Source organism: Symphalangus syndactylus, chromosome 3 (assembly GCF_028878055.3).
Source record: "Symphalangus syndactylus isolate Jambi chromosome 3, NHGRI_mSymSyn1-v2.1_pri, whole genome shotgun sequence".
Lineage (NCBI taxonomy): Eukaryota > Metazoa > Chordata > Mammalia > Primates > Hylobatidae > Symphalangus > Symphalangus syndactylus.
The window spans coordinates 10,996,395-11,017,328 of NC_072425.2; the positions used below are offsets into that span (position 1 = coordinate 10,996,395).

Below are 20,934 nucleotides of genomic sequence, written 5' to 3' on the forward strand. Positions count from 1 at the left end.
GCAAAAAGGCAAAATGCAGGGTAAGAACTGTGGCCAGCTGGACTAGGAGTGACCCACCTAAGTGTGTCCAATGGGTTTTGGGCCCCATGTGGCCAGCTTTTCAAGATTGAAGCTTGGAAATCTGGATTTTTACAGGAAGTTTCCAGGGCAACACATACAAAGACACAAAGCACAGCATGGGTCATGCCAGGGGTCCCCTGCCTCTGGGCAGGCAGCATGAGAGCCCTGGAAGCTTTGGCTGACCAGCCAAGGGGTCTAGGTGGTGTTTGTGGGTCTCAGACCCTGGCTGAGCCCAGGCTTCCAGCTTCTGCCCTCGCTCTTGCTTCTCCATCCTTCTCTCCAAACCCCCAGTGCAGACTGGGGCCCTACGCCAGGGCTGAGGTCAGCTCCCCACTGTGGGCAGGAAGTCCTTCTGAAGCTCCATGTCCTGTGTCCCCATCAGACGGTGGCAGTGCCTGCGGCCATGGACACAGTGCCCCGAGATGATTTCTTTTCTTTTTTCTTTTTTTTGAGATGGAGTCTAGCTCTAGTCTCAGGCTAGAGTGCAGTGGTGCAATCTCGGCTCACTGCAACCTCTGCCTCCCGGGTTCGAGCCATTCTCCTGCCTCAGCTTCCCAAGTAGCTGGGACTACAGGCGTGTACCACCATGCCCGGCTAATATATATTTTTTAAATTTTAGTAGAGATGGGTTTTCACCATGTTAGCCAGGATGGTCTTGATCTCCTGACCTCATGATCTGCCTGCCTCGGCCTCCCATAGTGCTGGGATTACAGACGTGAACCACCGCGTCTGACCCCGAGATGACTTTGAAGCACTCCTGGCACCTCCTGGCACGGGCTCAGCCGCCGGGATCCACCACGTTTCCGTGGATTCCACTGCAGATTCCGTCCACCATGTTTCATTCACTCACAAACAGTGTTAGGCCATGGAGTGGAGAGGGTGCTCCGGGGAATAAGGATCTGCATTCCGGCCCTCAGGAGCCCCAGCCCACAACTGCCAGGTGGGGGTCACTTCAGCAGCTCATTCCTGGGAATGCCTGTGCCCAGATGGCTTCAGGCCTGGAGCCATTTCCACCTGCCCCTGTGCATCGGTGTCAGGCAGATGGGGGCAGCCACCTGCTTCTCAGGAAGGACCTCACCCTTACCCTGGGAGGGCATCTCTTCTACTTTGACAGAGGGTAGAAAACATTCTGTCTTCATGAAATCATGGGGATATTCAGTGGTAGTTTTCTTTGTCAGGTTCTTATTGAAAAATAAAATCTTGGCAGTGGAAATTCAGCCCTTGAAAATTGTTCTGGAAATTTCCCTGGCCCATGAATCACCTGAGTCTGGCACCTGTTGGCTGTGTTCTCCCTCAGTTTTCCCATCTCCACAATGGGTAGCAGTTGTTGCTGTCTCATTTGAGATGACACGTGCAAAGCCTTTAGCACGCTGCCTGACTCCCAGCAGGCTCTCAGAGGTGACTGGGACACTGCCTTCCTCCTGGTCAGTGGTGATGTTGGCTGTTATAGTTTGGGTTGGGGTTGCTGTTGCTCATGTCCTCTTTCACAGGGCTGCACGCAGAGCTCGGTGGAGGAGCCTCCTCCCCCAACACCTCCGCTTCTTCCTCCCTGGACTTCTGCCCCATCACATGGCAGCCTGCAGGCACCTCCCTCTGTCCTGGAAGCCTGGCCAGCAAGTGGGGGCCAAGGGCTGGTGGGGGCCTGCAGAGAGGGCCAGCCTGAGCCAGAGGAAGAGTCTTGGAGTTGGCCCAGGTATGTCCAGGCCATGAGGGCAGAGGAACAAGTCCACCACAGTCCCCACTGGAGTGGTGGCGGGGAGGCTGGGGAGGGCAGTGAACCTGGAGGCAGCCCCTCACTCCTGAATGTAGAGTCAACTGTGACTTTGATTTGCACCACAATTTTCTTCAGAGTGCACTAAACGTAGAGTCATACTCATTTTACCAGGCCAGCATTACCCTGATACCAAAGCCAGATAACATTACAGGAAAGAAAATTATAGACCGATATCCTTGATGAACATAGATGCAAAAATCCTCATCAAAATATTAGCAAACGAGCCAGGCACAGAGGCTCACACCTGCAATCCTAACACACTGGGAGGCCGAGGTGGGGGGATCAGGAGTCAGGAGTCAGGGGGATTGAGGTCAGGAGTTCCAAACCTGTTAGGTAACATGGGGTACCTTAAAATGGCGCCGTACCTTAAGATGGGGCCGGTTCCGGGTTCTTCTCCCCTCCTTGACCGGGCACTGTCTGAACCCGCCAAAGGAGGGCCAATCAGAAAGATGCATCTCCTGCCTTCCCTTGGGCCCGCCCCAGCCCAATCCACGTAGGCCCAAGGGTTATAAAACCCAGCACACCAGCAGCCCTCTCTCTCTTCTCTTCCTTCTCCTTGCGTGGTGCCGCTCGATACCTCCAGTAAAGATCTCTTGACTGCGACCAGTGCAGTTTGGTCTCCGCCCGGCCCCTTTCAAAACCAGCTTGGCCATTCATGGTGGAACCTCGTCTCTACTAAAAATAGAAAAAATTAGCTGGGCATGGTGGTGCACACCTATAATCCCAGCTACTTGGGAGGCTGAGGCAGGAGAATCGCTTGAACCGGGAAGGCAGAGGTTGCAGTGAGCTGAGATTGTGCCACCGCACTCCAGCCTGGGCGACAGAGCAAGACTCCGTCTAAAAAAAAAAAAATTAGCAAACCAAATTCAACAGCACATTAAAAAGATCATGCACCGTGATCAAGTGGTGGAGGTGACTTCTTTGAGGTGGCAGCCCCTCTGTTGGTGTGATCTAGAGCAGGACTGAAGGAAATTTACTCAGGGAAATTTACAAGGCTTCTGTGAAACTGACATGGCAGGGCTTCCAGCCTCCTGTTCCAAGATGGGAAAACTAAGTCTCAGCAAAGGGAGAGGTGATGAGACCACCCCGAGATCGTACAGGACCCTGTCTTGGCCTCTTTTTCTGGAGCCTGGCCCCTCCAGAGCTGTGACTACTAGTCCCTGGGGGGAGACAGCCTTTCCACCTCTCCCAGACCTGAGCTGGGTGCTAACAGGCCCTGCTGGATGAAAATCCTACGATGCTAACAGACAGCTAACAGGCCAGGACCAGCCCCCAGCCACCACCCCTTGTCCAAAGTGCAGGGTCATTGTGCTGCCCTCTTGGCTTGTAACAGTTTTGCAACAGTTGCCACTTGTCTTTGAGTGCAGGGACAGGAGAGGTGTGGGCTACCCGGCCACTGCCCTGGGGCTGTGGTGACCGCTGCATCTCTCTCCGATGCACCTGCATGTCCAGGGCTCCTGGAAGAACTCAGGCCACACTCCTTCCTTGCCCTCTTGAGCTCATTCGTCACCCTGTTGGGCGAGAACAGCCCTAGCTCAGGCCGCTGGGCAAGCCACACCATCCAAAGAAGAGGTCCTCTGCCCCAGGACCCCCACACCACCCCAGGTAAGCCTCAAACTGGTGGGGCCAGCTTTCCACTAGGCAGCCAGGGGCCTAAGCCAGTGGGCCCTTTGCCTTTGAGGCAGGGACTGAGAATGGTGTCGGCACATGGTCAGGCCCTGAGCCCAGGCCCCCTCCTCTAAGAGGTCCTCCTGGATTCCCTGCTGGAGGGAAGCCAGCCTCATGGTGTCATGCCTCTCCCTGGATCTGTCTGCTTCGTGGACCCTGAGCCCCTCGAGGGCAGGGGCTGGGTCTTAGATGTCACTGTAGGTTTCCCAGCAGTGCTTTGTATACATTAGGCGTTCAGCAAATGTAGAGGATAGACAAGCTGGCAACAAGACAGTCGTACATCCTCGGTGTGAATAAGAACACAATGATTCGATTGGTATTAATTACAGCAGTTTACTATATGATCGCTTCCGGTATTGGCAGCTGGCATCACTACAATATTAACAGACTGCCATTGAAATGCCCCTGTCTTTGATCCAGCACGAGGAGGAGATCTTACTTTACATCAGCACCTGTTCTGATTCTTTGGGCATCCAGAGGTGTATTCTTTCTGGGTTTCCTCCACACACCTCCTCTGGGTGTCTACTTCTGTCTGGGAATGGGTATTTGCCCCAGCCCAGAGTCAGGCTGCAGCATCCAGTCTGCCTCCTCCACCAGCTTGCTGTGTGGCCCCCTCCCTGGGCACTGTTGTCCCCAACAGTCAATGGAGGCTGGAATCCCTACCCTGGGGCCTATGTGCTGTGCAGTAAAAGCCAGTGGCTCGGGGGCGTCTCCCCAAACACCAGAGGGGTCTGGGAGCTTGGGAAAGCAGGACACAGACAGACCAGGAGACCCTGTCCCTGGGAAGCTGACCCAGGCCTTCTCACTCGCCTCTGAAGGCAGAGAGCGTCCCGTCCCTGGGGGTGAGCAAACTGGGGCATGTGCTGAGATGACCTCACCAAAGGAGCCTCCCTGCGATGGATGGGCCCCTGGCCCAAGCTGCTGCTGACCCCACCTTTCCTGCCCACCCTGCCTGTGCGTAGCTCCTTTTGGGCGTGGGGAGCTCAGGCAGGCTCCAGCAGGCAGGGGTGCCTGGGTTCACTGCAGCAACCCTGATGCCTCTGTTTCAGAGACGAGGAAATGAGGGTTGGAGCGGGAGGCTGACTGCCAGGTCGCCTACGGGTAATGGGGCATGGGGTTCACAGTCCTGCTCTGCCACCCTCAGGGGGAGCTGCCCACACGGCTGGCCTAGAAGCCCGGACTAAGCTGGCCAAGAAGCCGCGGTGGTGGGCGGTACGCTCCGCCCAGATCCTGGGCGGCGACATGGGGCTGGCAGCGAGGGTGGGGGGCTGGGGAGGCCTGGAGTTCCGGCTAGGCCGCTGCTTGGGAAGCAAGAAGGTGAAGGCACCTCTGCTGGGCCAAGCACTCTTAGGGCCGAGGGGCGCTGCAGCTGACTAGAGGTACTTGGAGGTACACCCTCAGGAAGGGACAAGGCTGCGGCCTCCCCTATGTGGGCGGGGCTGGGCCTGGTGGGAGCTGGCTGGGATCTCCCTCTGCCTCTGGCTGCAGGGACTATCCAGCTGCATGAGCAGGACCAGGGTTCACCATATGGGCAGCTGCCTCCCCGCCCCCCGCCGCTCCTCCCCACAACAGTCTGCCTTCCCCCACCAGGCGAAGGTGCCAGGCGCTCTCCTCACTTGACCTCCGCCACCCCCTGAGCCTGGGAGGAGGAGGGCGTTCCTGGGTCCCCTGCTTTGCAGTGAGGTTAAGTTGTTGCTCAAGGCCCCAGTCCTGTGACGAAACCCCCACCCGTCTGTCTGATCCCAAGCCCAGGACTGTCCTCAGCCCTCACTCCTGGGAAGCTGACTCAGGTACGGGACAGAGTTGGAGGGGGCAAGAGAGCGGGTTAATGTGGAGGCAGCTGTTTCCAGGGAGGTGGCAGGCAGGAGAGGCTCCGGGCTGTCCCCACCGGGGCCGCTGCCAGCCCCCAGCCCCCAGTCTGGCAGTCAGGAGAGCCCTGACTGACCAGGCAGGTGGTGAAGGGGCACGTGGCAGCCTCCGGCGCCAGCAGCCATCGCATTGGGCACAGTCGGAAGGAGGAGGGAGGCTTTTGCCCAGAGCTGACCAGGTGTGCTGTGCCGGGTGGCACCATGGTGGGGGGTGGGGTGGGGGTGTTCAGCCTTGGAGAGCCTTCCTCGGTGCCACTCAAGCTGGCTTTCCCCTGGTAGGGCACCACTTCTGGGGGCTCCTGGAAGACTGTGAACCTTCAAGGACTGAAGGTATGTACAGACACGCGCAGGAGGCATGCCTCCTTGTCCGGGGCTACCTCTGCAGGCAGGAGGCAGGCGGGCTGACACACTGAGGGCTGAGATGCTGAGGACAATCTCCAACACCTCCGCACTCCCCTATGCCGCTCCAATCAGACTCCCTGCTCCCTCCCTTGGGATGGGGCACCGGTGCAGGAGATGGGGGACAGCCCTGACCAGCCTGAGAGCTGGGATCCCCCTCACATCCCCATTGTGCCTAGGACAGGGTTCTGCACCTCATCAGGGCTTCGGCAGTGCCCACAGTTCAGGTGGGACAGGGTGTGGCAGTGGGTCCTGAGTCCCCCTGGGATGGTCAGAAGAGGGGGCAGGAGAGAGTCCCCGGCACGGCCACATGGAGGCCCTGGGACCCTGGTCACCTCAGGGAGCCTCTCCATGTGTCAGACTCCCCTGCTGTGAAGTAGAGACGTTATCATGTGTCTATAGGTGTTCAATGAGAGTGAATGAACGTGTATAGCTATGGTCCACTCTTGAAAAAGGAGGCTGACTTTCTTAGCTAATTACATCAGTCATTGGTACTGACGTAGGAGGCACAGCACTTCACACCTTGAATCACAGCCACATCCCTTTCACTTTTCCTGCAGATCCCAGAAAAGGGCAGTGGAGGTGCACATTGGGCAGGACACCACCCCACCCCTCCATTGAGGGCTGTTGTGAGACCTTGGTTCTTAACTTCTTAGTTTAAAGAATTTAGGCTGGGCACAGTGGCTGATGCCTGTAATCCCAGCACTTTGGGAGGCTGAGGCACGCGGATCACCTGAGGTCAGGAGTTCAAGACCAGCCTGGCCAACATGGTGAAACCCTGTCTCTACTAAAGATACAAAAATTAGCCAGGCATGGTTGCATGTACCTATAATCCCAGCTATTCGGGACGCTGAGGTGGGAGAATCGCTTGAACCCAGGAGGCAGAGGTTGCAGTGAGCTGAGATCATGCCACTGCACTGTAGCCTGGATGACAGAATGAAACTCTTTCTCAAAAAAAAGAATTTAAACATGAGACACACAGCGAAAGAGCTGCAGCATAGAGCAATTTATTGCAAAGGAAAAAGAACATTTTGAAAAGTTAGGTGCAGATGCACCCTGGGAGAGAAAGGATTCCGGGGGGGTGCTGCTCCTGAGGGTGAGGCAGCGTTGACGATTGCTGGAGAAACCCCCTTTCAGGGAGTCTTCCACAATTATTCATAAGCGGGTGGAAAGAGAGGAAGAGAGGTTACTAGGCAGCATGTGATGGCAGGTCCTCTGGGTGCACATGTGGTAGCTGTACATGCTTGTTCATGTGTCACATGTCTCATTCGCATCTTTTTTTTTTTTTTTTTTTTTTTTGAGATGGAGTTTCACTCTTGTTGCCCAGGCTGGAGTGCAATGGCACAATCTCGGCTCACTGCAACCTCTGCCTCCTGGGTGTAAGCAAGTCTCCTGTCTCAGCCTCCCGAGTAGCTGGGATTACAGGCATGCGCCACCACACCCGGCTAATGTTGTATTTTTAGTAGAGATGGGTTTTCTCCATGTTGGTCAGGCTGGTCTCAAACTCCTGACCTCAGGTGATCTGCCTGCCTCGGCCTCCCAAAGTGCTGGGATTACAGGCGTGAGCTACGGAGCGCGGCCTCATTAGCATCTTAAAATCTCCACCCAGGGATGTGTTTTTTTACTATTAGAATGAGCAAAGGGTCAGTTTGAGGACAGGTAAAATCAATGTGCGCGTGCCTTCTCCAGGGGAAAGGCCCTACTGCAGACAGCTTTGCTTGAATGAGCTCAGTTAACACGAGCTCAGTTACAATGCAAATATGGAGGCTGATTGTGTTGATTGCAGTCACCACGGTTGCTGTGTCCCCAGGACATGGTGACTCCTTTGACAGCCTGTCCTGCTTCGCTCGCACCCAAGGAGACATCCGTCTTCATCAGCGCCTTCTCTCCTGAGAAGGAGGGCTCCCTCTTGCATTCTCATTGTTATCGGATTTTTCTGGCTGGGGAGATCTGGGAGGGCTTCCTGAAGGAGGAGGGAATTGGGATAGGTCAGCTGGGAAGGAGCAGAGGGGAGGAAGGCCTGTTAACCCAGCTTCTGAGCCCCTACTCTGCAATCCCAGGTGGCCCCAAGGGATCAGGGCCAGGACACCACATCCTTCATCACCTTCCACCTTAGGTCCCACCAAGCTTTGGGGCTGATGAGGGGGCAACACCTCTTGTCTGGGTTTGGGAGGGGCCTGCCCAGGAGGAGGTGCTGGCTCCAGGCTTGGGGGTTGGGTGCCCCATCTCAATGCTGCCTGCTGATACCCTGTGGCCACTGCTGTAGCATCCACAATGCCTCTCCCTCCTCCTGGCTCTCTGTCTGGTAGTGTAAGTGACTCCATCCCTCAACAAAACCCCGCCCTGCCCTGCTGTGCCACCACCACCGCCTTCTCTGGGCACTCCTGCCTCCCAGGTCCCATCCCCATACCGCAGGACCTGGGGTCTGCCCCAGCACAGACCTGTGAGGTCCTAGGGCTGCTTGGCCCCTCAGGAGCATCTTGAGCTCTGAAAGGGCTCTTGAGGCTGGCGGGACGGCCCCCTCCCAGCCCCAGCCTCTCGCTGTCTGTGATCTGGAGGTGAGTGTCCCTGAGACTGAAGCTCCTCCTTTCCAGCTGTTGGTCCTCTGTCCTCAGTCCCCTCCCATCCTCCCTGCCCGGCCTCATGGGGCAGCCTGCTTTCCTCAGGTCTCACTTTGGATCTCTGCCAGCCATGTCAACCACTCTTCTCTGCACCCCCCTTGTGGCCCTGACCCCCGCTCCTACCCAGAGCTTGGCACTCCCTGTCTTTTCTGTGGGCTGGCAGGGACCTATCCTCACCATGGTTGCCCCTGGCACTGACAGAGCCTACTGCATACCAGGCCCTTAATACATACACACAGAATGAATGAATGAATGAATGAGTGAATGAATGAATGAATGCCATGGGGAAGCTGCAGGAGGAAGGCCCTGGGAGGTAACACCACAGGGCCCTTATTCCCCTGGGTACTCAGCACAGCCCCCACCATGTCCCCTCTGCACCCCACCCAGCTCTGATTCTCTCCCCAGCTCCCTGTTTTGCTGAGGCCCGGAGACCCCATGGCCTCACTGAGTCGAGCCCTACGTGTGGCCGCTGCCCATCCTCGCCAGAGCCCTACCCGGGGCGTAGGGCCATTCAACCTGTCCAGCGCAGCTGGCCCCACAGCTGAGAAGAGTGTGCCGCATCAGCGGACCCTGAAGGAGGGACAAGGCACCTCAGTGGTGGCTCAAGGCCCAAGCCGGCCCCTGCCCAGCACAGCCAATGTGGTGGTCATTGGTGGAGGCAGCTTGGGCTGCCAGACCCTGTACCACCTGGCCAAGCTGGGCATGAGTGGGGCGGTGCTGCTGGAGCGGGAGCGGCTGACCTCCGGGACCACCTGGCACACGGCAGGTAGGGACTGGGGGCCAGGTAGGGGCAGGGAAGGATAGGACATAACGAGGGGCCACAGCCCGTTGCTAGCTGGGACAGTTCTTGGTTCACAACCACCAGCCTGGGGAAGAGACCCTGGGGAAGGGTGCATGGCCAATTTGCAGGTGGGCGGAGCTGGGGGCACCACTTGCCCTCCGAGTCTCTGAAGAGCTGTGGTGGGAGGAGGGAGCAGATGCTGCTTGTGTGGCCTGGAGAGTGAAGCTGGGGCCAGGGCTGGAAACTCCAGGCAGCTGTCCAGAGGGCAGAAGCCCCTTTCCTGGACAGAGCCACCAGGATTGAAGGCATTCCAGGGAGTGGAGGAGGACGGATGGGGACCATTGAGGGTGAAGCAGACCTGTGTCTTCCATGAGCACCAGAGGCTTCTACAGTTCTCATTCTCCTAACTAACCAGTGGGCCTATATTAAACACCTATGGTGTGCATGTCCCAGGATAGCCGACCTTCTGCCTTCACCCTTTCAACCATGGGTGTCCTGGTAAACTGGATCTCCTGACCTGCAGTGTTGGCCAGTTCCTGTGGTATAAACACTCCCACCTTGGCCAATAGCAAGCCACCAGTATGAGGTCACTGACTGTGGAGTTGGGAAGAGGTTTACCCCCGGGCTCCTGAGAGTTGATGCGAGCCGGCTCCCACACACCACTGCTCCAACTCTTGCTCTTGCCTTCTCACTGGCCCCCTAGCTGGGCTGTCATAGCCCCTTCCCTGATGTTTCACCAGCCATACCCCTGGCCTGCCACCACTCAGATTCAGCTGCTGGAGGGCAGCCTTTGTTGGGGAGAGTGCAGATTTAGGCTTCATTCAGTAGTGGGTTGGTGTCTCGGCCCCCCCTCCACTCACCTGCTCTGTGACTTTGGCCACAGAACTGTTGGTGCCACTTGAACTTGATCTATAAGAGAATCACGGCCTCCTCATAGGGCATGACAGGCTTAGCACAGGGCTTGGCACACAACGGGTGCTCCAAAAATGGGGGCCTTTGCTGTGTCACTCTCTGAACTGCCTAAGGGCGGGACCTCCCTCACATTCATCTTGGTCCAGTTATTTCCTGCTCAACAACCTCTCCAGGCCCCCTAGGGCCTGCAGAGAAAGACACCCATAGTTGAATATCAGGGTATCCCCTGATATTCGTCTGGGGGAAGGAGGTGCAGTCCCCTCCCTGGGGAGTGATGGCACCCACCCTCCCGGGCAGGCCTGCTGTGGCAGCTGAGGCCCAGTGACGTGGAGGTGGAGCTTCTGGCCCACACTCGGCGCGTGGTGAGCCGGGAGCTGGAGGAGGAGACGGGACTACACACAGGCTGGATCCAGAACGGGGGCCTCTTCATTGCGTCCAACCGGCAGCGCCTGGACGAGTACAAGAGGCTCATGTCGGTGTGTGCTCCCCTGCGGGGGGCAAGGAGGGGGGCTTGGGTGGGTGGGTGCATCCCTGGGGGGTCATATTGGTGGGTGCACCCCCTGTGGGGGGTGGGGTGGGCTCCCTGCGAGGGTGGAGGTACGCGGGGGGTTCATGTCCGTGTGCGCATCCCTTACGGGGCTGGGGGTGGGGGGCTCGTGTGGATGAGTCTGCCTCCTGCGGGGTCGGGGGTGGGGCTCATGTCGGTGGGCACCCTTCTGCTGCGAGAGGACACGCCACAGGGAAGGAGCCCCAGCAGGTGACAGATCTGGGTTCCAGCCCTAGCGCTGCCCCTTGCTGGCTGTGCCACCTGGAAAAAGAGACTTTGCCAGGCTTCATTCAGAATTCCCAGACAGAGAATCTGATTGGCTCAACTCTTGCCTGTCCCAGCGGTCCACGCCTGAGGACACTGATTGGCTGTCCTTGGGCCAATCAAATGTGGGGGCGTGGTCTATCTGACAGTCTGAAACTGAGGATCTTGGCCTCTCTTGGCAGCTGGTCTGACTGGGAAACCGCTCAGGCCCAAAGTATTAGACCTGTAGGGTTATTTACTTTATATAATAGACACTTTGTGCCAGGCACTGGTCTGAGTTCTTTGTCAATGACATACACTATTCTCACCCCCACTTCACCTGAGTGAGCCTGAAGCGACTTTGCCCCAGGTTGGTCACACAGCTGGTGAGGGTCGGATTGGCACAGGCAGCCTGGCCCCCGAGCCTGCCTCAATGCAGTATCCCCTGCTCCTTAACTCTTATGCTTGAAGCGGATTCAAGGGACAGGCTCCAGGGGCTTGGGGACCGGCTAAGGTTTCTGGGAGAAAGCGAGGCTGGGGTTTGCTGTGGATGCCCAGTTGGGGAGGGGAGTGGCCCAGGGGTCTGCTCCCCACGGACTCAGTTAACCTCCCCTGGGTCCCCCTAGCTGGGCAAGGCGTATGGTGTGGAATCCCATGTGCTGAGCCCGGCAGAGACCAAGACTCTGTACCCGCTGATGAATGTGGACGACCTCTATGGGACCCTGTATGTGCCTCACGACGGTACCATGGACCCCGCTGGCACCTGTACCACCCTCGCCAGGGCAGCTTCTGCCCGAGGAGCACAGGTACTGATGGCTGCCTGGCTCTGGGTCCCCTTTTCCCAACCCACTCCTCCTGCCTTAGAACCCCGAGAGCAGAAGGCAAGAGAACAGGAGCCATTCTCTGACTGCTGTGTGACTTTGGGCCAGTGAGGACCTCTCTGAGCCTTCTGGTCCACTCCTGCCAAGGGGACGCAATGCCTTCAGTCTGTTCACAGACATCAGGTCGTGCCGTGAGTGCACCCATTCCTCTGCTGCAAAAGCCCTTCTTGTAATTTGTATCTGCGTTTGTCTCAACTCCGCATATCATTGTAGAACAATTTTTTTTTGTTTGTTTGTTTGAGATGGAATCTCGCTCTGTCGCCCGGGCTGGAGTGCAGTGGCGTGATCTCTGCTCACTGCAAGCTCCGCCTCCCGGGTTCACGCCATTCTCCTGCCTCAGCCTCTGGAGTAGCGGGGACTACAGGCACCCGCCACCACGCCCGGCTAATTTTTTGTATTTTTAGTAGAGACGGGGTTTCACCATGTTAGCCAGGATGGTCTTGATCTCCTGACCTCGTGATCCACCCACCTTCGGCCTCCCAAAGTCCTGGGATTACAGGCGTGAGCCACTGACCCTGGCCTGTAGAACAATTTTAAGAAAACACATAAGCAAAAAAGAAGTCAAAATCACCCAGCAGTAACTAGTATTGACATTTTAGTATGTTTTACTCCAAATATTTTTCTATGAAAATATATATGTATGCAAAATAGAACCAAGCTGTTGTTGCTTTGTGATTTTTTTTTTTTTACCAAGCAGTAGACTGCAAACATCTTTCCATTAATCAAATATCTTGCTTTAAAAAAAAAAAAGTCGTCTACTTCTTCACGTTATGAAAAGAGGGTTCCCCCCACAAGTCAAGTGAAAGAACTTGCCCAACTTTCAAGTTCTCCAAGTCAAGGCATGGGTGGGTCTAGTTTTCTGGCGCTGTGGTCATCCTGTTTCCCTGACAGTGTCGCAGGGGGCCTGCTGCTAGCAGAAATAGTGTCCCCAGCTCCCCTCTGGAAGGAGGGTTTGGTTGGAGTGGGGTGGTAAGCACCCCCCAGTGAGTCCCGTGGGATTTTAAAAGCAGTTCCTCTCAATCCCAGGTCATTGAGAACTGCCCAGTGACCGGCATTCGTGTGTGGACGGATGATTTTGGGGTGCGGCGGGTCGCGGGTGTGGAGACGCAGCATGGTTCCATCCAGACACCCTGCGTGGTCAACTGTGCAGGTGGGAGTGGCATTTCTCCTGACTCCTGTGTGGCCATGCTGGCTGCTCCCTAAACCTGCTCCCACCTCTGCAGGGCTTCTTTCTGGGGTGCGGAGCCCCTGCTAGGGCAGACAGGTCTGCAGAGGCAGCCTGTGCACACCTGAGAGGCAGCTCCCACCAGGTGTCAGCAGAGCTGAGCTGTCTGTGCTCTGCCTGCAGGAGTGTGGGCAAGTGCTGTGGGCCGGATGGCTGGAGTCAAGGTCCCGCTGGTGGCCATGCACCATGCCTATGTCGTCACCGAGCGCATTGAGGGGATTCAGGTAGGTGGACAGCCCTGGGTTGTGTGTCAGTCTGTGGGGGGCACAGAGACCTGGCTCTGAATCCCAGCTTGAACCCAGGTGGCGTGACCTTTGTGGGTTCCCTCACTGCCCCAAGCCTCAGTCACCTCATCTGTGAAGGGATTGTAACGCGGAGTGTTTCCAGGTGGTGTGAGGACTAAACTAGGTAGCACAGGTGTATCCCTGTTGGGGCTGACCCCCTTGTTCCTCAGGACCTGGCCTCTCCTTGATGCCCAGAACACAGTCCAGCCTGTCCTGCGTGGCACAGGCAGCCTAGCTTTTTGCCATGTTCTGTGCCCAGGAGTTTCAGGGAAGCCCCGAATGTTTGCACGCTCTCAGTGTGCCTGGGGTGCCTGTCTTGGAGGGTGCTGGTTCCTGGCATGAATAACCTCTCTGAGAGCCTTCTGCCAAGGGAGGTTGGGGGCCTGGGTGCACCTGCTGGCACCTGGGGCTGGGTGCCTCCTGCCCTCTCTTCTCTCCTGTCCTCAACTCCTCCCTCCAGGGATGGTGGCTGGGAGCTTCCTGCCACCTTGTTACTGACTGCCCTCTTTCCATCCATTCATCATGCAACCCTCCTTACTCATTCCTCTCTCTGTCCAGCCCTCTGTATCTCCATCCATCTACTCCCGTATCTATCTACGCCTTCTCCCATTTATTCCCTCATCCCTCTACCCATCTCCCTTCCCTTCATCCATTCCTCCCTGCACTCATTCCCTCCCTCTATTCATCTTGCCATCTCTCCATCCATTCTTCCCTCCTCCATCTCTTCATCTATCTCTTCATCTATTTATCCACATGTTCATCTGTCCACCCCTTCTTTCATATATCCTTCCATCCACCCACCCACCCAACCTTCTACCCATCCATCCCTCCCTCCCTCCCTCCCTCTAGCCACTCATCTCTCCCTCTGCCCTTCCTCCAGCATCCACCCACGTATTAATCCAACCATTCACATTCCATGGAACCCTCCCGGCATCAGACATTGAGTGAGCTCGGTGTTTCAGGCTCTATTCTAGAAGCTGTGGCCGTAACACAGACAGAGACCTAGTTCTTGCTGGGTAGAGCTGGGGGGAGGTACAGACAAGTACATGTGCAATTCCAGAGCATGCTGATAAGGGCTCTGATGGGGTCTCGGGGGCTATAGGAATTCCCAGCCCTAGTGGACCAGGGGAGGCTCCCTGAAGGAGGCGGCTGCATCTAGGTGAGGCTCTTGAGGGTGGCGTGGTGGACAAGGAGCGCGCACAGAGCATGGCCGTTCAGAAAGCCAGGGCCAGAGGCTGTGGGGCAGGGTCAGTGTGAGAACAGACTGCCCTTGTTTAGGGTCGGGGCCATTGAGAGGAAGCCTGGGCCCCTGAGCTGGGAGCCTCATCCCTGGGGGCTGCCCATCGCCACCCTGTGCCAGCCTGGCTTCCCTATGGTCACCGGGGAGATACCAGGCTTGGCTGCTTTGTAGACCAGGGTGGTGAAGAGGGTGGCGAAATGGGGCCAGAACCCGGGTCCCAGTGCGCTCCTGCCTCTGACTCCTGTGCACTGGGCAAGCCACGCCCCACTCGTTCATAGAATGAGTCTATAGAATGAGCTGCTCACTGCGGGTGGCTGGTGCCACGTGCCGGGTTAGGGACTAAGAGTAGTCACACGGTGGGTGTCGGAGCTGAGTGCTGAGGCCTCTTCCCTGGCTCCAGGTCCCTGGGGAGAGCCTCCTCTCCTAGGTAGCCACCAGGGATTGCGCTCAGGTCACAGTGGGCTCCGGGAAGGTGGGCAGAGCTGTGTCCTGGGGCTTCAGGGAGGGTGGCCACAGAATGTCCACCGAGCCCAGGACTGTGGCTCCATCCTCCATCCCTGATTCCTCCCAAGGCCTGCCTTTGAGGTGCCTTTCCAGGGAAGAAGCAAGGCAGAGTTGGCCTAGGTCCCTGCAGCTGCCCCCTCCTGTATATGTCAAGATTCAAGCGAAGCTAGGGGCTGTTACTTACAAAGCCAGTCCGGATCCCAGCGCGCCTCTGGTACCAGAGCACGGGAAAATGGCCATCAGCCCCAGCAGCTCCGAGACCTGGTAGAGAAAAGTGGAGATCTGGGGCTTCGCACAAAGCCCCTCATGTTCCTCTGACACTTGGCCATGTGCAGGTGTCTGGAAGTTGTCCTTTCCAAAGGCTGCAGCTAGGCAGTTGGTGTGAATCTGAGGAAGGAGCCAGGCCGCTGGCCCTGACCTGCCCACCTGCTGTGGTTTGACCCTTGGATGGGCCACAGAACAAGGTAGGGGGCCCTCTCCTGGGTGCATGGTACCTGTGCAGCCCATTTCTGTCTGCTCAGGAAGCTCCCCGGGCGTGGCAGCTTCATGTAGCAGGACGCTGTCCACCCTGATCGGACACAGCCACACACATCGGGGCCTGGGGGCTCCAGCTGGCAGGTAAGGGCTCAGGTCTCACGTGTGGTTCATCTTTCTTGGGTGGTCAGAGGGCTGTGTGGCCCCAAGGACCTCCCTTTTCTGAGGATCTGTCCCAGGCCTGGGTCCTAGAGAGCTCTGCCCACAGCTTCCTTTGTGGCTAGGGCTCATCTCTTCCCTCTCTGAGCTATCATTAAAGCAGGTGGCTCGGGCGCTGTTAGGTGGTTTCACAGTCGTGCTCTGGCGTACTTTTGCAGCGGCAAGGAGCGGCTGCTTCATCCGTGGGCAGAGCTGTGGGTAAGAGCCCAGGTGCTGGGTTTAAACGCTGACTCCTCCATTACCCAGGCTGGGCAAGTCTGTCACAGCTCTGAGCCTTGGTTCCCTTTTCTGCAAAATGGGTAATAACCATCCCTACTGCCTCAGGCCGTGCTGCAGGAAGGACAGAGTGATGCAGCTGGGCGTGGTGCCTGGCATACAGCAGGTGCTCGTGAGGTGGTAGCTGGTGATGACAAGGACAAGGACAGAGGGGTGTGGAGTCGTCACCAGCTGGCACTTAGGGGGAGAACATGGAGGGCAGGAGCAATCAGGCAGGGATCAGATGGAAGAAAGAAGCAGATGGAAGGCATGGGCTGAGGTCAGGAGGCAGGGAGTCAGTGGCACCAGGGCCAGACTGGGGACAGCCAGAGCAGGAGGCTGCTGCCTGGAGGGAAAGGCCAGGGCTCCACTGGACGCTGATGCTGAACTGGGCACTCCGCTGGATGCTCAGAGGCAGCAGGATCTGTGCAAGGGGCAGGAAAGACCAGACATGGATCCTGCTGGGACAAACGTCAGGGGCTTCCCTGGCCACCAGGTGTCCCCACTGTCCTGCTCTATGGAACTCTGGGGCTGGCTTTGTTTTTAGAGTAGTAGTGTTGGCAGAAGTAAAGATATAACTATTATTATTATTATTAGTTGAGGCAGGGTCTCACTCTGTTTCCCAGGCTGGAGTGCAGTGGCACGAGCATAGCTCACTGCAGCCTCAACCTCCTGGGCTCAAGCGATCCTCCCACCTCCACCTCCCGAGTAGCTGGGACTACAGGCATGTGCCACCACTCCTGGCTGTTTTTTATAGAGATGGGTTTTGCTATGTTGCCCAGGCTGGTTTCAAACTGCTCAAGCGATCCTCCTGCCTCAGCCTCCTAAAGTCCTGGGATTACAGGTGTGAGCCAGCTCGCCTGGCTATTATTATTTTTAAACAGTGCTCAGTTACTGGGAACTTCTATGTGCTGCCTGACAACGATCCCCTGGTGCAGATGTTCTTATTCCAATGAACAGGACTCCTGGGATCCTGGCGGAGAGGGATGGAGCATCTGCCAGAATGTCCCTTCTGGTCTCTGCACATCCCCTTTCCTGCTCTCGGAGACGGGACAGGGGTCACATCTCCCTGTGCTCATCTCCAGTTCCGGGGCAGGTGACAGAGGGATTGAGAGAAGGCTGTTCCTTGCGTGCAGAGGAGCCACGGTGGAGGTGGACGCCATGCCTGCTTGCTTTCTAAACGGTCTTGTTTGGTTTGGTTTGTTTATTGGTTAAATCAGTAGTTCCTGTCTGCAATATTATGATTATGTAAACATTGCTCTTTTTTTTTTTTTTTTTTGAGACAGAGTTTCACTTTGTTGCCCAGGCTGGAGTACAGTGGCACAGTCTCGGCTCACTGCAACCTCCACCTCCTGGGTTCAAGCAATTCTCGTGCCTCAACCTCCCATGTAGCTGGGATTAAAGGCGCCTGTCACCACGCCCGGCTGATTTTTTTTGTATTTTAGTAGAGACGGAGTTTCACCATGTTGCCAAGGCTGGTCTCGAACTCCTGAGCTCAGGCAATCTGCCCATCTCGGCCTTCCAAAGTGCTAGGATTACAGACGTGAGCCACCATGCCCAGCTGATTATGTAAACATTGTTAATTCCTGAGCAACTAGTGTCCAACTTTTTGTGTTTCTTGGAGTTATTAATGGTTTTTGTCCCAGCTGCTCAGTTTCTTCTGTAACTGTTATGTGTGTGTGTGTAACATTATCTTCATGCCCCAAAACCCATACCCCTTATCAATCACTCCCCATTTCCCACTGTATCCCCAGACTTAGGCAATCCCAAATCTGATTTCTGCCTCGATGGAGTTTCCTGTTCTGGACGTTTAGTATAAATGGAATCACGCGATGTCTGGCTTCTTTCGGGTGTTGTGTTTTCACGGTTTGTCCGTGTAGTACATGTATCAGTATTTCATTCTTTTTTGCAGCTGAATAATACTCCATTGTGTGGATAGAATGCACTTTATCCATTCACCCACTGGTGGACATTTGGTGTTTCTCGTTTCTGGTTATTTTGAATAGTGCTGCTGTGAATATCCATATGCACATTTTTGTGGGGACCTATGTTGTTATTTCTCTTGAGTTTATACAAGTTGAGCACCCCAAATCCGAAAATCCAAAATGCTCCAAAATCCAACACTTTTTGAGCACTAACATGATGCTCAAATAAAATGCTCACTGGAGTATTTTGGATTTTGATTTTTGGTTTGGGGATGCTCAACAGGTTAAGTATAATGCAAATACCCAAAATCCAAAAAAAAAAAAAATGTGAAACACTGCTGGTCCCAAGCATTTCAGATAAGGAATACTCAGTCTATACATTGGAGTGGAATTACTGAGTCATATGGTAACTCTATTTAACATTTCAACGAACTGTCGGACTATTTTCCAAAGAAGCTGCACCATTTTACATTCCCACCAGTGAGGTATACGGAGGGGTTCCAGTTCCCCTCCATCCTCACCAACTCTTGTTATTTTTTGTCTTTTTTTATGCTGGTCATCCTAGAAGGTGTGAGGTGGTGTCACCATGGGTTTGATTTGCGTTTCCCTAATGACTAATGATGTGGAGCATCTTTTCATGTGCTTACTAACTATTTGTATATCTTCTTTGGAGAAATGTTTACTCAGACACTTTGCCAATTTAAAAATAAGGTTGCTTATCTTTTTATGGAGTTGTAGGAGTTCCTTAAATATTCTGGATACAAGTCCTTTGTTATGGTTTATGAACATTTTCTTCCATTCAGTGGTTGAAACTTCTATTCAGTGGTTGTCTTTTCACTTTCTTTTTTTCCCCCAGAATCCAGAAGTCATTACAAAGCCTTTTCACTTTTTTATGGTATGGTTTGTAGCACAAGTTTTAAATTTTAGTAATGTCCAATTCATCTCTTTTTTTCCCCTTTTGTCATTTGTGCTCTTGGTGTCATATTTAAGAAGACATTTCCCAACCCAAGACTATAAAGATTTACTTCTAATATTTTCTTCTAAGGCTTTTATAGTTTTAGCTCTTATACTTATGTCTGTAATCCATCTCGAGTTAAATTTTGTGCATGGTGTGAGGTAGGGGTCCAACTGCATTCTTTTGCATGTGGCTATCCAGTTGGCCCAGCAACATTTTTTGCAAAGTCTGCTTTCCCCCAAGGAATTGTCTTAGCACCCTTGTTGAAAATCAATTGACTCTGAAGAAGAAGGGTTTTTTTTTTATTATTTTATTTTTTTGAGACGGAGTCTTGCTCTTTTGCCCAGGTTGGAGTGCAGTGGCGCAATCTCTGCTCACTGCAAGCTCTGCCTCCTGGGTTCATGCCATTCTTCTGCCTCAGCCTCCCGAGTAGCTGGGACTACAGGTGCCCGCCACCACACCCAGCTAATTTTTTGTATTTTTTAGTAGAGACGGGGTTTCACCATGTTAGCCAGGATGGTCTCGATCTCCTGACCTCGTGATCCACCCGCCTCAGCCTCCCAAAGTGCTGGGATTACAGGCGTGAGCCACCACGTTGGCAGAAGAAGGTTTATTTCTCAGCTCTCAATTCTAATCCATTGATCTGTAGGTCTATCCTTATTTAGTACCTCACTGTCTTGATTATGTAGCTTTGCGGTAAGTTTGGAATCAAGAAGTGTGAATCCTCCAACTTTGTTTTTCCTTTTCAAAATTGTGTTTTTTTGTTTTTTTTTTGAGACGGAGTCTCGCTCTGTCGCCCAGGCTGGAGTGCAGTGGCGCAATCTCGGCTCACTGCAAGCTCCGCCTTCCAGGTTCATGCCATTCTCCTGCCTCAGCCTCTCTGAGTAGCTGGGACTACAGGCGCCCGCCACCACGCCCGGCTAATTTTTTGTATTTTTAGTAGAGACAGGGTTTCACTGTGGTCTCGATCTCCTGACCTCGTGATCCGCCCGCCTCGGCCTCCCAAAGTGCTGGGATTACAAGCGTGAGCCACCGTGCCCGGCCTCAAAATTGTTTTGAGTATTCTTGGTCCCTTGCATCTCTGTATGAACTTTAGTATCAGCTATTTAATTTCTTCAAAGAAACTAGCTGAGATTCTGACAGGCATTGTGTTGAAGCTATAGATCAATTTGGGGTGTGTTGTCAGCTTAACAAAAATAAGTCTTTCATTTCATGAACATGAGATGTCTTTCTATTTATTTAGGTATTCTTTAATTTCTTTCAAAAGTATTTTCTAGTGTTTAGAGTACAAGTTTTGCAATTCTTTTGTCAAATTTGTTCCTAAGCATATTTATTATTTTTTATGATATCGTAAATGAAATTATTTCTTAACTTCCTTTTCAGATTATTCAATGCTAGAGTATAGAAATATATTAGTTTTTTGGCTGAGCCCAGTGGCTCACGCCTATAATCCCAGCACTTTGGGAAGCTGAGGTGGGTGGATTGCTTGAGGTCGGGAGTTCAAGACCAGCCTGGCCAACATGGTGAAACCCTGTCTCTACTAAAAATACAAAAATTAGTCAGGCGTGGTGGCACGCGCTTTTAATCCCAGCTACTCGGTAGGCTGAGGCAGGAGAATCACTTGAACCCAGGAAGTGGAGGTTGCAGTGAGTTGAGATGGCACCACTGCACTCTAGCCCGGGCGATAGAGTGAGACACTGTCAGAAAGAAAGAGAGAAAGAGAGAGAGAGAGAGAGCGCTAGTAGTTTTTTAGTGGTTTCCTTAGGATTTTGTATATACAAGACCTTATTATCTGCAAATAGGAATATTTTTACTTCTTCTTTTTCAATCTGGGTGCCTTTTATTAGTTTTGCTGCCTAATTGCTCCCCTGGCTAACACCTCCAATGTAATGTTGGGTAGAAGGGGTAAGAATGGATATCTTTCTCTTATTCCTGATCTTGGGGGGAAATCTGCCATCCTTCTTCCTTGAAGTATCATATTCGATGTGGGTTTTTGTAGATGCCCTTCAGCACTTTGAGGAAGTTCCCTTCTTCCAAGTTTGTTAAGTGTTTGTTGAGGCTTTTTTAAAAAAAATCATTAAAGATGTTGGATTCTGTCA

General features: G+C 54.1%; 1 protein-coding gene across 2 annotated transcripts in view; it reads left to right on the forward strand.

Moving 5' to 3' along the window:
• Positions 1-4,782: 4,782 nt before the first annotated feature.
• Positions 4,783-20,934, forward strand: part of SARDH (sarcosine dehydrogenase) — a 71,887-nt gene continuing 55,735 nt past the window's right edge. Inside the window, exons 1-8 of one of the 2 annotated variants that reach the window (XM_063636780.1) lie at positions 4,787-4,881; positions 5,093-5,292; positions 5,650-5,700; positions 8,796-9,156; positions 10,381-10,559; positions 11,500-11,679; positions 12,781-12,904; positions 13,103-13,203. In XM_063636780.1, the coding sequence (XP_063492850.1) occupies positions 8,826-9,156; positions 10,381-10,559; positions 11,500-11,679; positions 12,781-12,904; positions 13,103-13,203 (915 nt within the window). In that variant the 5' untranslated portion in view covers positions 4,787-4,881; positions 5,093-5,292; positions 5,650-5,700; positions 8,796-8,825. Of the gene's footprint in view, positions 4,882-5,092; positions 5,293-5,649; positions 5,701-8,795; positions 9,157-10,380; positions 10,560-11,499; positions 11,680-12,780; positions 12,905-13,102; positions 13,204-20,934 lie in introns of both variants that reach the window. The other variant, XM_055270459.2, reaches the window with a different exon arrangement.